Source organism: Zootoca vivipara, chromosome 17, assembly GCF_963506605.1.
Source record: "Zootoca vivipara chromosome 17, rZooViv1.1, whole genome shotgun sequence".
Taxonomy (NCBI): Eukaryota; Metazoa; Chordata; class Lepidosauria; order Squamata; family Lacertidae; genus Zootoca; species Zootoca vivipara.
The window spans coordinates 31095912-31114850 of NC_083292.1; the positions used below are offsets into that span (position 1 = coordinate 31095912).

The 18939-nt window shown below is 48.7% G+C and overlaps 1 protein-coding gene across 1 annotated transcript; it reads left to right on the forward strand.

Moving 5' to 3' along the window:
• The first annotated feature begins 1776 nt into the window (after positions 1–1776).
• On the forward strand, positions 1777–17182 carry LOC118076235 (centromere protein F-like). The gene is made up of 9 exons (XM_060269849.1): positions 1777–1785; positions 1871–2063; positions 2339–2475; positions 7497–7605; positions 9847–10823; positions 11424–11586; positions 12568–12735; positions 13576–13732; positions 14982–17182. The coding sequence occupies exons 1-8, from the start codon at positions 1777–1779 to the stop codon at positions 13716–13718; spliced, it is 1899 nt and encodes a 632-aa protein (XP_060125832.1). The 3' UTR covers positions 13719–13732; positions 14982–17182.
• The last annotated feature ends 1757 nt before the right edge of the window (positions 17183–18939 follow it).

Genomic DNA, 18939 nt, shown 5'->3' on the forward strand with positions numbered 1-18939 from the left:
GCCCTAGACTCTGTGTTTTAACCCACAGCGCCACCTGGGTCCCAGGTGAAAATAGTGAAATGATGAAAATAGTGACGTCCTATTCCTATTCCATCGTCATCATCATGTTACTGTTCATACCTCATCTGACTGGATTGCCTCAGCCACTCTGAGTGGCTTCCAACATATATAAAAACACAATTAAACATTAAAAAAAACTTCCCTAACCAGGGCTGCCTTCAGATGGCTCAGGGGTCAGATAACTCCATAAGCTCCAACATTTCTCTGATGAAAATAGGGACGTCCTAAGGAAAAGCAGAGCCTAGGGCTTGCCGATCAGAAGGTTGGCAGTTCGAATCCCCGCGACGGGGTGAGCTCCCGTTGCTCGGTCCCTGCTCCTGCCAACCTAGCAGCTCGAAAGCACGTCAAAGTGCAAGTAGATAAATAGGTACCGCTCCGGCGGAAAGGTAAACGGCGTTTCCGTGTGCTGCTCTGGTTCGCCAGAAGCGGCTTTGTCATACTGGCCACATGACCTGGAAGCTCCCTTGGCCAATAACGCGAGATGAGCGCCGCAACCCCAAAGTCGGTCACGGCTGGACCTAATGGTCAGGGGTCCCTTTACCTTTTAAGGAAAAGCAGGACATTCCGGCATCAAATCAGAAACCAGGATGGCTTTTGTAAATCTGGGACTGCCCCTGAAAATAGGGATACTTAGAGGGTCTAAGTGTTTGAGGGATGCTTTGCTACCCCAAGCCAAATTCCAACGTATTTTGGGGTCATATAATGCCCCTAAACAAAATACGTTGGGACAATAGATTTGAACTTCTTAAGTTCTACTTTCCTGGATCAGTTCTTTATTTGGAGCATCCCATGAAACAAAAAAGCAAAAAAAAAAGCTGGTACATTCCATTGGCTGGAGTAAAAAGTTCCCCAGGTACAGGATCTCACTGCAGACTGGTACACACAGGTACACTGCCTATGACCATGGAGGATCTCCTTTCTCCTGTTTCCTTCTCTCTGCCTCCCTCCAGGTGCCAAATCGAACTGGACAAGCTGCAGTCGCAGTCCCACTTGGCCCTCCTGCCCCCCCGCTGGGGTTCCTCCACGCCGTGGGCCGAAGGTAAGAAACCGGAAGCTGAGGAAAGGGCACAGGGTCCTCTTAGGCCAAGCCTGCAAGCAAGAGGCGCCTCTTCCTACGTCCGGGGATTAGAAGCTTTGCCAGATGGAGGTGGAATTAGCGGCTGAAGAGTCACGGGAAAGAGTCAAGGCAGTGTCTGTGACTTCGTGGCGGGGGGGGGGGGGGGAGAGAAGGGCTTGTCAGTTGAGGGATTTAGATTTAGATTTATTTAGGGCATTTGTACCCCCACTCTTCACCCAAAAAGGCTCCCACAAAGCCTTGCATACAGGACCGTCCCTGCCCACAGGCTTTACAATATGAAAACAAGACAAAACACGACACACAAGGGAAAAGGGACACGGAGGGAAGAGGAAAATCAAAACTCTGGTGGCTTGGAGATGGGGCGGTAGTCCACAGCGGAGTAGTTTTGCTCGTGTCTATATAACCTACTACCACAGGTAGGCTTTATTCAGTCTGCAGGCCCAAATTGGTTCCCCAGGCAACCAGTTCTCCCTCTGTTCTCTAGGTGCCATCGAGGCCAAAGCAGAGCTTAGCAGGACCCTTGCAGCCGGAGCAAGTGTGAGTATTGCTTTAATCTGGCTTTGGAACAGCCATCGCCAACTGGTGCCCTCCAGGCGTTTTGGACTCTGGCTCCCATCAGCCAGCGCTGGTTGAATCCGATGGGACTTGTAGTCTAGGACACCTGAAAGGCTTCAGATTGGCAGAGTCTGCTTTTAAAGCTGGTCTTTCTCTTACTCATTTCCCACTTTCCAGCAGATTCAGGATAGCAGCCCTGCTGTTAGAGGCCCCTGCGGGAAGGAGAGCCCCGCCGCCTCCTGGCAGCAAGAAGCGGCTTGTCCCAGTGCCCCACCTGGGAGCCCCATCCCCACAGAGAATGGCGAAGGGGCCCAGGCGATGGCATCGGAACTGGCATCCATGGGAGAGAGGCTGGAGAAAGAAAATCAAGGTATCGGAACGTGGTCTGTAGGTTTTTAAAAACCATGCGGCCCTCAGAATTCCGCCCGGCCCTCAGAACTCTCCCCGGACCACAATTCTCCCTGGCCTTGCTGGGAATGCGTGAGGCTTACCATGCAAACGCTGCATTTGCATCCTCACCCCACCCACTTTAGACTCTGGCCCCACCCACCATGTGGCCCTCGGAAGGGAATGTGGCCCTCGGGGTGGAAACGGTTCCCCACCGCTGCCTGAGCAGCTTTTCCTTTTCCCTCCTCTGCCATTCAGAGTTGAGACTCGCTCTTGGCAAAGCGGAAACCCGGATGCAAGAAAAGGAAAGGGAACTATGGAATTTGCAGGGGCAGCTGGAGTTGATCCGAGCTGAGCTGGCTCAGTGGAAGAAGCAGCGAGGCGGCCAGACGGAGGTGAGTAGGCATGAGACTCTACATTTCAGGATCACGGGCTCGAGCCCCACGTTGAGCAAAAGGTTTCTGCACTGCAGGGGGTTGGACTAGATGACCATCAGGGTCCCTTCCAACTTAAGGTTGACTTAAGGCTGAGCACACAGCTCCAGTGCCAGCCTTTGTCTATGCCATGGTGGCCTGCTTGACCAAACCTCTGGTGTTGAGGCTCTGGGAGGGGTCTATGCTACTGTTGCCCGGCTGACCAAAGCTCTGGGTCTTGCAAAACCAGGCTGGCAGCAGACTCATACGTTTTGGTGAGACCCTGGTGGGCCATATTGTGGAACAAACTGGTATGGTAGTCCAAATTTGCCACATCCACACAGAGAGGGCAGCAGTGGGAGAAAGGGCAGGATGTGGGTGATTGCAGCCTATAAGTATCTAATCCCAACCGAATTTATGCACACATCTGTGTGGCTCCTTTTAAGAAATACTATTATTAGGCAGGGCTTTTTGTGGGAGGGGTACGTAAAGACACTAAACCTGCATGGTTCCAAAGGCGGAAAGGCATCCTCATGTCCTCTCCGAGGGGCGCTGTTAGTTTCGCTTTTTAACTGTGCATGTGCCTCACCGTAATGGCCTCTTTTGTCTCCACAAGCAACCCTGTGAGGAGGGCTATTAATATTCCAAACAGAGGAAGAGCGATTGCAATACTTGCTCTAGCGGCCCCATCCAAGAGCAGTAATAGTTGAATGGGGAACTGGGCTGATTTGAATCCAGCCCTTGCCCTCCCTAGTTCGACTCTTCAATTCCTAAACAGCTCCTGTGCCTCTACCTGCCTGTCCTGTCCTGTTAGGAGTTCAGGCTTCCAGCTTGGTGGAGGAGCTTTGAGCTCCACCACCTGCTTTTCAGAAAGAGGCTTGTCTGCAAAGTGTTAGCCTCCCCTCCCCCTGCAGAAAGGGTGCATCTATTGCCCCTCACTGGGCTAGCACGGGAGGACTGTGATTATGAATTTGCAAAAGGAAAGGAAGGAAATGACCCCCAAACCACCCTGCTCTCTCTTAAATGAGGCATCCCCCTGCCTTGTAAAAAGATAAACAAACCCACATCATGAAGTTCTGGTCCATCAGGGCAATGGTGAACTGCCCTACCAACCTCGGTCTTTGCCTCAAACAGCCCCCACCTGCCTTTCTTCTTTCTTACAGCCAGTCCAGGTGGTGGCCCTGCCTGCCAGAGTCCTCCTCCTTGGCCTCAGCGTTGCCCCTTGTAGAACTCAACAGGAAGGTGGATGGGGACCAAACTAGCTTTGGTTGGCTCTGCCTGCCATTGGCTCTGGCGCCACCTACTGGTGGGCTCCCTGCCTTCTGCCCTACCGGTTCTAATGGGCACCAGCTACTGCTGGTGTGAGAGAGAAAGGGAATCCACGACCACCCCCTAAATCCTGGCCCCAGCTCTGCGCAAAACCATGACGAAGCAACCTTGCTGGTTGGGTATTCCCCCCCCCCCTTCCTCGTGCACCGCCTGACATGTTTTACGAGGCCCCGTGTCCTCGTTGGTTGGCCGGGCACAATTATTAGCACCATTAATTATATCGGCTGTGTTTCTTCGCAGGAAACGCTACCGAAGATAGCAGCCAGTGTTTCCCATCACCCACCCTCCCCTCCGGCCCCCAATCTGCAGGTGGAGAGTTTTACAAGGCTGCAGCTCATCAGCCGAGTGCCTTTTTACAAGCTTCTTCTCGGGAACAGGTCAAGGGAGTCTTGGCAGCGCTGGAGGTTGCAGGGGACGGGGCGGGGGACGGCGGCAGGCACTTTTATGCAAGATGCTGGCTGCAGAGCAGCCCGATCCAGCCTCTCCGTTGGCTGCAACACCAGCGGAACCAGCAGGGCTTCGCAATTCCTGCCTCTTTGGGAACTCCAGGCCTCCCTATGCAGTCCTCAGGGCTTTCCCCAGCCCAGGCCCCCTCCCAGTTGACACCCCTCACCAGCCTTGCTCCTCGCTGTCCTCAAAATGGTCCTGTGCTGTGCCCTTGAATTGTGACCATTCTTCAACTGCCTGGCAACAAGGTGGATAGATAGATGTGTAGATTTGGGGCCTAGACACCTCTGCCTTTCCCCTCATGGCTGTAGCGTAGCCCATAATACAACAACACATAGGGTGCTCTTTCCTCTTAATGATGTAAGAGTCTGGCTGCTGGATCAGGCCAATGGCCCATTTATTTCAGCATCCTTCTCTCCCAATGGCCACTGGGCTATTGCTCAGGTGAGGACGTTTCAAGTGGCGTCGCAGCGGTTGACATTTATTGCCTCCCTCTAATGGATTAGAGTTCCTTTCTTTTTCTTCCGTTCCAGAGCAGCCCCCTGGAAACCAGAGGGAGCCGGCCGTCAGTCGATGTGGGAGACCTGCGCCAAAGAAGGCACCAGCAAAAGGTGGGCTAATCTTCCTAACATATTGTTGCACGCCACCCCAATCTCTGTGCGGTGCAAATCTCCAGTAGTTTCAGGCACTTATCTGGGATTGGTGTTTACTTTTGGAAATGAGGCATAGCTGAGACCGTGGTGTCCTTATGATATATGGTTTATTTCCACATATATACAATCCAAGCCTACAGTGGTGGGTTTTACAGCATTTGCATCCCAATAGGGTCTTGCTTCTCTCATAGCCGCAGCCTTGGATTCAAACAGAAATCAATCACGGCTCTCAAACACACTCCGGCTTGCTGCTTTACTTCCAGGTCAAATCACTGCGACTATAACGCTGGCTTCGTCCTTCTTCTAACTAACCATGAGTTTGCTGTCTTGCACAGAGCCACTTTCCTTTGTTTTCCTTAATGGCTCATCTCCCAGGCTATCGCCTCAACACTAGGGTTGCCATGTTTCAAAAAGTAAAAACCAGGACACCCCGAAAGTTGTTGAGCTGTTTTTTATACAAAAAACACCCCCAGAAAGAAGAGTTTTTGATTGACTTCCCTAAGATCCAGCGCCCCCGGATGTATCTAGCCTATTTCCTCCTCCCCCAAACTCATAACTATAATATAATATAATATAGTATATAATGTAAACCATACACATGTGCTATGGGCTGCTTTCAAACAGTGAGGTCAGGCAGAACTGCAGTACCAAGAATCCTTGGGTGCAAAATAAGCAGCAATTTATGATAACGCCATCACTGATATGTCACAAAGTTAATGAAGACTTGTAGCAACCAAATCATCCAATTAAGCTGAATGTTGGATGATTCAGGACAGGTAAACAGAAGTCCTCCTTCGTGCAGCGCAAACTATGGAACTCACTCCCACCGGAGGCAGTGATGGCCACAAACCTGTTGCTGTTTAGTCGTTTAGTCGTGTCCGACTCTTCGTGACCCCATGGACCAGAGCACGCCAGGCACTCCTGTCTTCCACTGCCTCCCGCAGTTTGGTCAGACTCATGTTTGTAGCTTCAAGAACACTGTCCAGCCATCTCGTCCTCCGTCGTCCCCTTCTCCTTGTGCCCTCAATCTTTCCCAACATCAGGGTCTTTTCCAGGGAGTCTTCTCTTCTCATGAGGTGGCCAAAGTATTGGAGCCTCAGCTTCAGGATCTGTCCTTCCAGTGAGCACTCAGGGCTGATTTCCTTCAGAATGGATAGGTTTGATCTTCTCGCAGTCCATGGGACTCTCAAGAGTCTCCTCCAGCACCATAATTCAAAAGCATCAATTCTTCGGCGATCAGCCTTCTTTATGGTCCAGCTCTCACTTCCATACATCACTACTGGGAAGACCATAGCTTTAACTATACGGACCTTTGTGGGCAAGGTGATGTCTCTGCTTTTTAAGATGCTGTCTAGGCTTGTCATCGCTTTTCTCCCAAGAAGCAGGCATCTTTTAATTTCGTGACTGCTGTCACCATCTGCAGTGATCAAGGAGCCCAAGAAAATAAAATCTCTCACTGCCTCCATTTCTTCCCCTTCTATTTGCCAGGAGGTGATGGGACCAGTGGCCATGATCTTGGTTTTTTTGATGCCACAAACCTAGATGGATTCAAAAGAGGACTAGGCAAATTCATGGAATAGAGGCCTACTGCTCTGCCTCCGCAGCTGGAGGCAGCAATTCTTCTGAATACCAGTTGCTGGAAACCACAGGAAGGGAGAGTTCTCTTGTGCTTGGGTCCTGGTAGCAGGTTGTCCACAGGCACCTGACTGGCCGCTGTGAGACCAGGATGCTGGTCTCTCTTTTTAAGTTCTTGGCAGTGGCTGTATAAGGTCCTCAGGCAGAGAGAATTCCCTTTAAGACTTCTTTAAATTGTGATTGAAGCAGGAACCTTCTGCACACAGAGCAGGTATTCTGCCACAGAACTGCCGCTTCTCCATGTTTTTGAATTTTTAAAAAATGTACAAGCAGCTCCCCATTTACATACATTCAAGGCACAAGCAACTGCGCATGTGCACATCGCTGCGAACCTGGAAGTGGCACGGAAAGGGGCAAAAGCGGCCCTAAGAGAGTGCGAAAATGGCAGAAATGGTGCAAAAACAGCGCCTAGCAATCCCAGGAACCTTTGCACCGACCATTGAGGCCTGTGGAGAGTTGAGGTTAGGTAAAGAGAATGGCATTAATGTCAGACCTGCAGACACTCGTGCTTGCTTATAGAGAATGAGTCATGAATAGCTGAAGCCTTAGCAATGTATTAAATGGTTCAGTGATTTGACAGTGTCCGCACTCAATTTTTTCCTTACATGTGTCTGATGTAAGCATGGAACAACACTCTGCAGGTTTTATTGGAATGTCATTTTAATATAAGATTAATAAAGTACTCTTTGAGTTGCCTTAACTCAGGACCCTTCTGCCACGATATTTGCAACAAAGGAAAAGGCCACGGCCTGAAAAAAATTGGTGGACCAGAATAATAGTCTCCAAGAAAACAACAACAACCCAGACTCCTTTCTTTTGCCAACTTTCTCTTTTGCAGTGGGGGCATCAAAGCAGTCATTGGACAGACATGGGTGCAAAAAGTGGCCTTGTGCCTTGTGCCTCTGACCTCTCTGCTCTTAACACCCACTTTCAAAACAGGGCCTGCTTGGGACAGAAAAGGTGCCCTCTAGTGGCAGCCGTCGTAGCATAAGCTCTTCCCGCTTGGAGCAGCCGGCTGAGAAACGGGGAGCTCACACCAAATTGAAAGGTGGGACTCTGCGCATGTTTTTTGTGTGTGTTTGTGTTAGATGGCAGGGATGTAAAGAGCAGTCTGCATTTGTTTTTGTCTTTGCAAGAATCGCGAGCCTTCAGTCCTTGTTGTATTTATCCCTGGTCATGGCTATATAGAAATGTGTTTGCATATTGTGATTATATTTTGTATGTTATGTATAGTATTTCATATATGGCATACCTTTCTGGTATATATATGGAATAGTTATATTTTGTATTATATGTAGCTTTCATGCACAGTAGGTGTATGGGTTTGATCCAGTGTCCTACTCAGAGTTGTTATTGTTTAGTTGTTTAGTCGTGTCCGACTCTTCATGACCCCATGGACCAGAGCACCCCAGGCACTCCTGTAGACCTTTGAAATTAATAGATATGACCAATTTAGGCCCATTCATTTAAAAAAGTTTCCTACAAGCAGAACTTAGTTGGATTCCACCCTGTTTTGCTTGTATTATGGCATTTTTCAGTTGTAGGGTAATCCCTTGCTAACAAGGGAACAAGTTTGCAAGTTAATAAATTAATAATATTTTTATTTTTCTTTAAAACTCTGTTAACTGTGCTTTTCTTTCATGTGTTCATTCCTGGTTATAGTTACAGTGGTGCCTCGCTAGACGAATTTAATTCGTTCCACAGGTCTTTTCTTATAACGAAAAATTCGTCTAGCGAATCCCATAGGAATGCATTGATTTTTTTTGTGGATTTTTTTTTGCCCATAGGAACGCATTAATTGAATTTCAATGCATTCCTATGGGAAACCGCGATTCGCTAGACGAATTTTTCATAAAACGAAATTGTCTAGCGAGGCAACCTCTGCTCAAAAAATCATTTCGTTAAGCGGAAATTTCGTTAAGCAGGGCATTCGTTAAGCGAGGCACCACTGTATACTCCATTTTTTTCTCCTAAGAGCTCAAGAGTTCATGGTTCTTCTCACTCCCCATTTCATCTTCTCAAAAACCCTGTGAGTTAGACTGAGAGACTGTGACAGCCCCCTGCCAAGATGACCCAGTGAGCTTTCATTACTGGGTGGGGGGATTCGAACCCTGGTCTCCCAGGTCCTAGTCCAGCACCCTAACCACTGCACCACGCTGCTGCTCCAGATTTTATTACCTATACTAGTTCTAAAGGAGGAGTAGCCCTTTAAACTAGGGATGTAACCTCAATCCTAAATTTGGATGATTTAAGGCTACCTAGTTAATGGATGACAAACCGGTGAACTGGTTCCCCCACTAACTGTGTTTGAACTCCTCCTGAGTGGGGAGGAACAGAAATATTTTTTTTCTTTTGATGGATAGTGTCAGAGGTGAGTGCTGTGTCTGTGTGGCTATTTATAAGTGTAATACCTAGTAATAAAAAATACGCAATTGAAATGTTGTGCATTCATATTCAGAAGCTTGCATTTGAACTTCCAGGAACTCTAATTAAATCATTTTTCCCCTGTTGTCCAGGTGTAAAGAATTGGAGAATGGAGGATTTTTTAAATTATATGTTTCTTTAAAAGAAATATATGGGGCTGGATTCAGTGAATGCGTCCCACTAGTGAAAGCTTCCGCTAGTGCCGTGGGGCTCTCCCCCGTCGGCTCCCTCCTCTGCCCTCCATGTCCCCCAAGACTTTGGGGGGGGTTGGGAGACACACACACCCCGAACGGTGTGTGGGGGGAGGAGAGGGCAGATCCTTCCACCAGGCAAGCCGTCCGAAATGCTTTTGCTGACAGAGTGATCTCCTTAGCACTATGTTGAATTCCTCCCCAACCCATAATTTTTTTTTTTAATGCAAGGGAGCATTGCAAGCAAGATTTATACACAGAATGGTCGAACGTAATATTTTTGCCTCCAGATCCTGACTCCTGATTTCGGCACACCTGATTCAGACTGTGCCCTCAGAGTAGACCCATTGAAATTTCGCTTGCTGCTTTTTCTCTCCACGCACCCACCAGCACTAGCAACTTGCCGCATGCAGTTCAATTTTTGTTTTAATTGAGGCTTCTTTCAAAACACATTTGAAGCACGCAGCTCCCCCCCCCAAAACCCTGGGAACTGTAGTTTGTTATGGGTGCTGGGAACCACAGCTCCGTACAGGGGTAAACTACGATTCCCAGGATGCTTTGGAAGTGTGCACTTAAAATGCAAGACCTGAATGACAAAATTGTGATTTTATCTCTTTTAACTACAACGTATCACTGTTCTCAGGCCTTCTCTTCTCTGCCATCTCTTTCCTCAGGCTTTCCCTCACCGAGCTCCCGGGCCCAGAGTACGGAGCGGGGCCGGGAGGAACTACAGGCCCTCAGAACCGAGGTTTTGATGTTGCGGCGCCGCCTGGATGCCTCGGAGAGCCAACGCAAAACCCTCCTTGAGGCTTGCTGGCAGCAAGAGAAAAGCCGGGCCTGGGCCCAGAAGAGGCAGTTAGGCCCACTGGTGGGAGCGGCGGGCTGGCAAAAGACAAAGGACTCCCCAGAGATCCATGGGGATTGCCAGGCCCCCAGGAGCAAAGGACAGGCCTTGGCGGGCGGCGGGGAAGTCTCTGTGGCAGAAGAGGTTGAGGAGGAAAGAGGGGCACTTGAACCCGAGGCTGTGGCAGAGCCGGGGAAGGCGCTGGCCTTGGACGTAGAGACGTCTGAAACAGGAGAAGATGCACCAGCGCCAGCCCCACGGCAGGCCCATGGGAAGACTGAAGCAGGGGGCCAAGGAGGCAGGACCCCCGACCTGGAGGGGAATGTGGAAGGTTTGCAGGAGAACCTCTTGGACTTGGCCTCCGGCAAAGCCCAAGCTGAGGCCCAAGCCATCTTGGCCCAGGAAAAACTCCAGGTCCTGCAGGCCACGCTGGGGAGGCAGACGGAGCGGTTGGCGCGAGCCATGGAGACCCAGAGCCGCCACGTGGAGGAGCTGCTGGCGGACGCCGAGGAGAAGGAGCAGCTGATGAGGAGCCTCCGGCAGGAGCTGGAGGAGACCAAGAAAGCCTTGGAAATGGCGGACGACGAGGGCCAGAGGCTGCGGGCTCTGCTGGGGCAGAGGGAGGCGGAGGGGCACCACCACGCAGAAAGCCCCTCAAACACCTCGGAGGTACGCGGAGGCAGCGAGGCCTCGGAGGTCCCTCTGGTGTCGGCCCAGCTGCAGGGAGGCATGTTGAGCACTGCGGACGTTGGTCTAGCGGGACGTCTGCCCGAAGAGAAGCAGGTTCAGCCTGGAGTCCAGGAACAGGTAAGTTTATTCTCCTCGAGGCGTGCTAGGAATTTTTTATGGATTTTAATTGTTGAAAGCCTCTTTGTCCCACTCTCCCGCCAAAACCAAAAAGCCCGTGGACCAGCTTACAAAGGTCATTGATGCTATCAGTCCCTGCCTGTGGTTTGCAATATAAAAGACACAAAACAAAAGGAAAAGGAATTCGGAGGGAGAAGGGGAGGGCAAGCCAGATCCAAGGCTTACACTATTTAAAGAAAGAGAGAGCATTTGGAATATATATATATTGGGGGAGAGGGGGAAGGGGGTGCTGAGCACAAAATTCCTCTTGCCAGGTGTCTGGACTGATCTCTTGCAAGTAACCTTTTGAAATCAGGCCTCAGGCTATCCAACTTATTGCACTGCTTTCCCCTGGGGAAAATCGTTCTTAGGCTCTCAATCAGAGCGAGCTGCAATTCTGGTTTTCTCTGGATGGATTGATGTTTGCTCCAGTTTAGCACTAAAGCTTGGGTTTTCCCTGGGAAAGGATCGGGGCAAGAGGGAAACGGAAAGTGCAAATCAAGCAGGGGGGCAAGCGGAAGTGTGGGCGAGCTCTTAGCGGTGTCCGTTTTCTGTCTGCAGCTGGAGGCCTCTCTTGCCCAGCTTCAGCAGGAAAACCTGGTCCTGCGCAAGGAGCTGGCTACCTGGGAGGCCTGGCACCAGAAAAGAGGAGAGGAGGACACCACTGGCCCCTTTGAACTGGTCGGCTCGGGAAATGGCAGAGAAGCAGCCGAGATGGCAGATGGTAAGGGGGGGGGGCATAGAATATAGGAGGAGAGAATCCAAACTGGGGGAGGAAGAGAAGAGGAATACCTTGTTTCGTGCACTGGGAAATCATCTGCAGCATACATTTAAAGCACTATGATATCACTTTCAACAGCCATGGCTCCCACCCCCACCCCACCCCCAGAATCCTGGGAACTCAATCTCATCTTGCGCCTTTTTTTATTCTTTTGTTCGTCAGTATACCTATTTCCTTACTGTCCATTTTGATATTCAATATTTTGGGCCTTCCTCTCCCCCCCCCATTTATCCCTTTAATTTCCGCTGCTTTTGTTGCCAAATTATAATATGATATCATTTTTAGTAGCCAATCCTCCTTAATTGGTACCCCATTACTCTTCCAATTGAGATTGGTTGGAAGCACTAAAGGGTGGGTGGAGAGTTGGGTGGTGGGGGAGTTTGTTTTCTTTTTAATTAAGTAAAGATTATTTTTTAGTTCTTGTATCTTAGGTTAGTTTGCGTTATTTTTCCTTTATTTTGATTTATTGTAATAATATTTTGATTATGGCAAAAAAAATTGTAAATTGTGCGAAAAGTTAATAATTTTTTTTAATTTAAAATAATAATAATAATAAAAAGAATCCTGGGAACTCCCCTCAGAGCTACAGTTCTCAGAGTACTTCCCAGGGAACTCTGGGAATCTCAGCTCTCAGTACCCATAACAAACTACATTTCCCAGGATTCCTTGGAGGAACATGGAGCCAAATATTTCTCCTTTTTTTGAAATGGCAATGTTTTTCTTTTTAGCACAGGAAGGTCATGGGGGAAACCGGACATCTCTTCTTTTGTCACCGCACAGCTGCCCCAATAACCCCAGTTTGCTAAGGGTGCTGGGAACTGTAACTGTGAGGAGCAAACTACAACTCCCAGGATTGTTGGGTAGGGTGCTTTAAATATCTGGTGTATATGTACCCTAATTCAAGGCCTCTGTGTCAACTTGCAGTTCCTGAAGCTTCCCAGAAGAGAGAGCCCTTGTCTCAGGGGAGCCGGCGAAATGTCCAGACCCAAACTGAAGGACTAGAGTTTGGCCATCGGCGCAGGGAACGTGTCTCCGTGGCCTTTGATGACACTCAGTATGAACCCTACGGGCTCCCTGAGGTGGTCATGAAAGGTATGTGGGGAATCGGGGAGGGGAAGAGACAAAGGAAGCACCACAAGGCCATCAGTGGTACCATGAGGTGAGTTTAGAGCAGGCATCCCCAAAAAGCGGCCCTCCAGATGTTTTGGCCTACAACTCCCATGATCCCTAGCTAACATGACCAGTGGTCAGGGAAGATGGGAATTGTAGTCAGAAACATCTGGAGGGCCGAAGTTTGGGGATACCTGGTTTAGAGTCTGGACTTAATGTACTTATGGTGGAAACCAAACAGCCATGGCTCCCCGCATAGAATCATGGGAACTGTAGTTTGCTGAGAGCTTTTTTAGGAGGCCTCTCTATTCCACTCACAGAGCCAGAATTCTGAGAGTTCCCAGTGAAGAGAGATGGATTGTTACACCACTCTGAGAACTGCAGCTTTGTGAGGGGAGTTGCTAGTCTCCTAATAGCTCTCAGCACCTTTAACAAGCAACAGCTCCCATAATTCTTTGGGGGAGCTTGTAGCTGTTAAAGCAGTATAACAGTGCTTTAAAACAGAGACGGATTTAAGGCAGTGCGACCGGTTCCACTGCATTGGGAGCCAAGCCTAGCTGGCACCACAACTATGACACAATGAATTGAGCAGAACAAAAATGCAGCCAGAAATACGGTTAGAAAGTATATAAAATGTTTGTTTAATGGGAAAGTGCATTGAGGAGCATGGGATGGTACTATTTTAGGGTGAATGCATACGTTAGTTTGCATGCAAACCTTTCAGCTGAAAGGAGATTTTTTCAACTTGAAAACGTACCAGAAAAGGACACCCCACACCACTGTGTCTGCTTTAGCAAATCTGGCTTCGTTTCTCCCCTGCAGGCTTTGCTGACATCCCATCCGGTCCCTCTTGCCCATACGTTCTCCGCCGGGGCATTTTGGGAAGTGCCCCCGTTGCCCAGCTGGCACCGCGAGCAGAACCAGAAGAGGATTCCCCTGAGGCAGAGGAGGGGACGGGCGTCTGAGAACAGCCTACCAGGTAAGAGATCCTGGTGTCTAAAACAGCTGCACCGCCCCGGAGTCAGCTGCAGTTTTGAGTCGGGTGTGGAAGCCCTGTTTGCATTTTAATGCAATAATAAATTATATGCCTAGCATATGGGGATTAGTGGCAGGAGAACACAAACACACACACACACACACACACACACACACCGAGGATTTTGCAACCCCTAGTACAGGCATCCCCAAACTGCGGCCCTCCAGATGTTTTGGCCTACAACTCCCACGATCCCTAGCTAACAGGACCAGTGGTCAGGGAGGATGGGAATTGTAGTCCAAAACATCTGGAGGGCCGAAGTTTGGGGATGCCTGCCTGTCTGTTACCATCTTCAAATATCTAAAAAGCTGTCACATGGAAGTTGGAGCAAGCTTGCTTTCTGCTGCTCCAGAGGAGAGGACCACAACCAATGGATTCTCCTTCACTGGAGGTTTCCAAACAGAGTTCAGGTGGCCATCTGTCAGCGGTTCTCTAGCTGTGATTCCTGCACTAGGTGTCCCTTCCAACCCTACACAGTATTATGATTGTCTGAGGACCTCTCCGTCCTGCCTACATTTGAGCATATGCCATACAGTATTTCAATTTCGTGCGGATGCCTATTTGGATGTTTGCAGGGCTTACACATTAACTTACCTGTTTAATATAAATGCACAAACTGATGGTTCCTTTGTCTGCAATGTCAGTTGATGATGGGGGTTTTCCCCACTGCTGTTAGACTCATTAAGCATTCTGTTCAAGTGAAAACAGAGTGGGGTGAAAGGGAAAGAAGCGACAGCTCAGTGGTCGAGCATGCCAGGCACCTCCAATTTAAAAGGGTCTGTGTTAGCAATTGATGGAGAAGACAAAACCCTGGAGACAAAACTGCCAATCTGAGCAGACAATCCCGAGTCTTCTCCCTCACTGCATACAGTGGTACCTCTGGTTAAGAACTTAATTCGTTCCGGAGGTCCGTTCTTAACCTGAAACTGTTCTTAACCTGAGACACCACTTTAGCCAATGGGGCCTCCTGCTGCCGCCGTGCAGCCAGAGCACAATTTCTGTTCTCATCCTGAAGCAAAGTTCTTCACCTGAGGTTATTTCTGGGTTAGCTGAGTCTGTAACCTGAAGCATTTGTAACCTGAAGCATTTGTAACCCGAGGTACCACTGTACTGGCAGTGCAACTTCCTCCTTCTTTTAGTATGTGACCTGTAACATTTCCCCCCTCCCTCCCTACCCCCCCAATTGTCTCAGCACAGGTTATCCTTCTCTCCGTATTGTACCACAGGAGTACCTGGCCTTTCCCACCTGCGCCAATATTTCTGCACCAGCCACCAAAAGATGAGTGTCTCTGTGGGAAACCGCTGCTGTGGGCTTCCTTGGTTCCTGACCTGAAAGGAGATGGGCTAATGATCTCTGCCACTGTGCACTAGAGTCTCCTTTTCGGTTCCCTGGCTGCCACGCTTCGTAAGTTTCTGAAAAGATGATGTTCCTTACAGGCATTCTGAGCCGAAGGGGGGAAAGTGTTTTCAGTCTTCATCCTCCCCCTGCCCCCCACCCTCCCTCTCCTGCATCCTTCTGATACCCAGAGGACCATTTGGAAATGAGGAAGGATATTTGGGGAACATCCACTGGAAGAGACTAGACGAAAAGGCGGAATCATCCCTCCTGGATTTATACCACCCCTCGCCCATCATTGGAAGAGACCATCTTTCCACAGTGGCCGTTCCTATTTGACAGCCAATCACAGACTCCATAGCTCCGAGTGAGAAAGCAGTAGCGAAGAGGATGGAACACATGCCTGCAGTTGGTTTCCTGCCCTCTACATTTATTTATTTTTACCTGGAAGAGCAGGGGTTGTTGCTGCTTTCCGATCAGCAATAAACAGGACAGCCCAGAGACCCTCACCTTGCCAGGAGAATTGCGCTGTTTAAAAGAGGGTTTTTTTTTGTTTTGCTATTGGAGCAATGCAAATGATGGAAGATGTGGCAAAATCAACACGGAGCAGTGCAGTTCAGATAACCGCATGTGATGGGCTTACACTGCACATACATGCTGTGTGGATGCTGGCAAGCCACGAGTGTTTGTCACTTGCGACGGCCAATATAGTGTTTGCCCCCAAAGCCAAGTGCAAAAAAAAGGGTAAGGATTCTGAAGCTACTCAATAGGCAAAGAACAAAGCCATCCTAAGCAGAATCACTATACTGTACATAAATATTACACACAAACACAGGTTTCAGAAGGGGAGACATTTATATCTTTGTGGGAGGGTGAGAATCTACAGCTTTATTATTAATAACAATTACTGGATTTCTTACCCACCCTTGTCCATAAGGTCCCAAGATAACAAGATTAAAATCAGTTAAAATAATTTGCGGTGGCAGGGAAAGGGCGGGTAAATAATAATAATAAACCTTTATTGTCACTACACCACCTGTGTGCAGTGAAATTAAACAAGCCCCCCTCCCACATACACCCAGTCTTGTTCGCACTCTGTGTGCTTGTCGGAAGTCAATTGCACCACTATTGCTGCGGATCCAAAACACGGGGTTGTCTCCAGAGCTAGCCCAACTCAGGAGTAGACTTGCTGAAATGAATGGCCAGGGTAAAGAGGCGTGTATTCAGCATATGATGGAAGCTCTACGCCGAAGGTGTCATATGGCATCTCTGGCAAGAAGGAATCCTGCAGCTTAGGGGCTGCCACAGAGAATGCTGGCTGCTCTGTTGCTCTGCCCACCGCCGGTATCCAACTGCCCAAGGTTGCCCCAGAAGATCAGGTGGCCTTCAAAAGCCTCCCCTGATTCATCAGGCAATGCCAAGAATTGAACCTGGGACCTTCTGCAAGCAAAGCAGGTGCTCTACTGCTGAGTGATGATAGTTCCTCCTGCTGCTCCTCTACCTTCACTGGGGGCTGCTGGAGACTTGCATGCCCTTGAGGACAGGCAGAAGCAAGGGGAGCCCAAGGCATACATACCCATCAACTCCCGGACTGAAAAATCCGGGATCAGCAGCGGCGCGGCACCGGAAGTCGCTTCTACACATGTCCAGACATGCGTAGAAGTGACTTCCGGTGCCGGCGCTGCCCGATTTTTGAAAATCCAGGGGAATTACGGGATGTTTCGCCATTCGGGACAACAGCGGGAAACGGCTTTAAAAACGGGGGTTTCCTGCGGAAAACGGGAGACTTGGCAGGTATGGCCCAAAGCAGGGAGCACACAGACTACCAGCAACCCGCTGACATGAGTGGACTCTGCCAGTCTTTCGTTCCATATTGTGTGTTTCTTTTGGTGTCTAAACTGTGAACCACCTTGGGTGCCTTGGCAGAAAGGCAGTATCCAATCAGTTAATCAATAATAAAATAAACCACACACACCACTCTGTCTTGGATTCCTCAGTATGAAATGGCAGTGGGGGGAGATATTTCAGCCTTCCTGAACCATCCTGACATTGCATTTAGCAGGGTAGTGGTAATAATAATAATTTTATTATTTATATGCCACCCACCTGACTGGGTTGCCCCAGCCACTCTGGGCAGCTTCCAGCAAAATATAAACAACACAATAAAAATATCAGACACTAAAAACTACTGGATTAAAGGGCTGCCTTCAGGTGTCTTCTAAAAAAATTGTATAGTTGTTTATCTGTTTGACATCTGATGGGAGGGCGTTCCACAGGGAGGGCGCCACTAACGGGAAGGCCCTCTGCCTGGTTCTCTGTAACTTCACTTGGGAACTGTTGTTTGTGAAGACTGCTGGAAATTGTAGCTATGTGAGTGGAAGATTACACTTCCCAGAGCTCTTTGGGGGAAGCAGTGTGTTTTAAATGTGTGGTGTAGATGTTTTTCTACTTAGTTTTAGGGTAGGAAAGTGTAGTAATAGTAATTAAAATAATATTTAAATATATATCCTGCCAGTGTGATTAAGAGCGGTAGACTCATAATCTGGGGAACCGGGTTCTCGTCTCCGCTCCTCCACATGCAGCTGCTGGGTGACCTTGGGCTAGTCACACTTCTCTGAAGTCGCTCAGCCTCACTCACCTCACAGAGTGTTTGTTGTGGGGGAGGAAGGGAAAGGAGAATGTTAGCCGCTTTGAGACTCCTTAGGGTAGTGATAAAGCGGGATATCAAATCCAAACTCCTCCTCCTCTTCTTCTTCTTCTTCTTCTTCTTCTTCTTCTTCTTCTTCTTCTTCTTCTTCTTCAAGGAGACTTGGGGGAGGGGGGGCAGGCACATAAATAATTTTTTAAAATCTAAAAATGACTCCACTACAGATGCAGGCTCAGAAAGATTCATCACATTTAGTCACCCAAAAGATTAACTGGCTATGCCATCATCAAGCACCCTTTGCCTATCTCCACAAAGGATGCTCCTTTGCACCCTATGTAAACACAGGGTTGTTTTTACCAGTGATGGAATGAGTCACTACTAAGCTCATTTATATTCCACCTTCCCCACCATGGTGCCCAAAGTAGCTCACGACAAATGTCCATGTTATCAAAATACCATCAGGTGGTACGGAGAAATGAAGTTAAAAAACTAGCAGTAAATTCCAAAAGGCAGCAATTCAGCAAACATAGAATAAATGTAATGCTATGGGTGAAATCTGGACAGTGCAAAATAAAAAAGGAAGCTAGTTGACATCATTATATTACTATTATTATTAATTACTTTCTTGTGATGTCACCTTTTAAAAAATCTTTGCTGGCACTTTTGTCAATATAGGAGTGCCTGCACCTCTCTTTCTTTACCTCTCCCCCCCCCCCGCCCGCAAAAGCCACCCATTTATTTTATTTTCTACCCAGCCCTTCCTCCCAAAGTAGCCCAGAGCAGCAACGAATCAAGTGGTAAAACAATACAATTTAAAATAAAAACCTGTAGAAGATAGAAAAAGTGTGGTATGTCTGTTGAGGCACCCTGCACCCCAAGGGGGCTGATAAAAAAGTGTGTGTGTCCCCCCCCTTAAGATTTTTCCACCTTTTTCTCCAAAAAGCAAACTTATTTCATTCCCTAAATCGTTTTGAGGTTGGAATTTGGTGTGTGTGTGTGTGTGTTGGGATTTGCCACTTTCAATTATTCACAATGCTTTGCGAATACGTGTGTGTTTTATCTATCTTGGTGATAAATCTTTAGCAATGGACACCTGGCTTCCCCAGGCAAGGCAAGCCGGCTCTCGCCTCCTGAAAACCTCTGCCCCAAAACCACCCCCTCCCTCCC

Bases quoted from the DNA above. Each gene is read 5' to 3' on its own strand.
- LOC118076235 (XM_060269849.1), top strand. The intron at 2,064-2,338 runs GTATCGGAACGT...TCTGCCATTCAG, and splicing joins GCTGGAGAAAGAAAATCAAG to AGTTGAGACTCGCTCTTGGC. The intron at 10,824-11,423 runs GTAAGTTTATTC...TTCTGTCTGCAG, and splicing joins AGCCTGGAGTCCAGGAACAG to CTGGAGGCCTCTCTTGCCCA.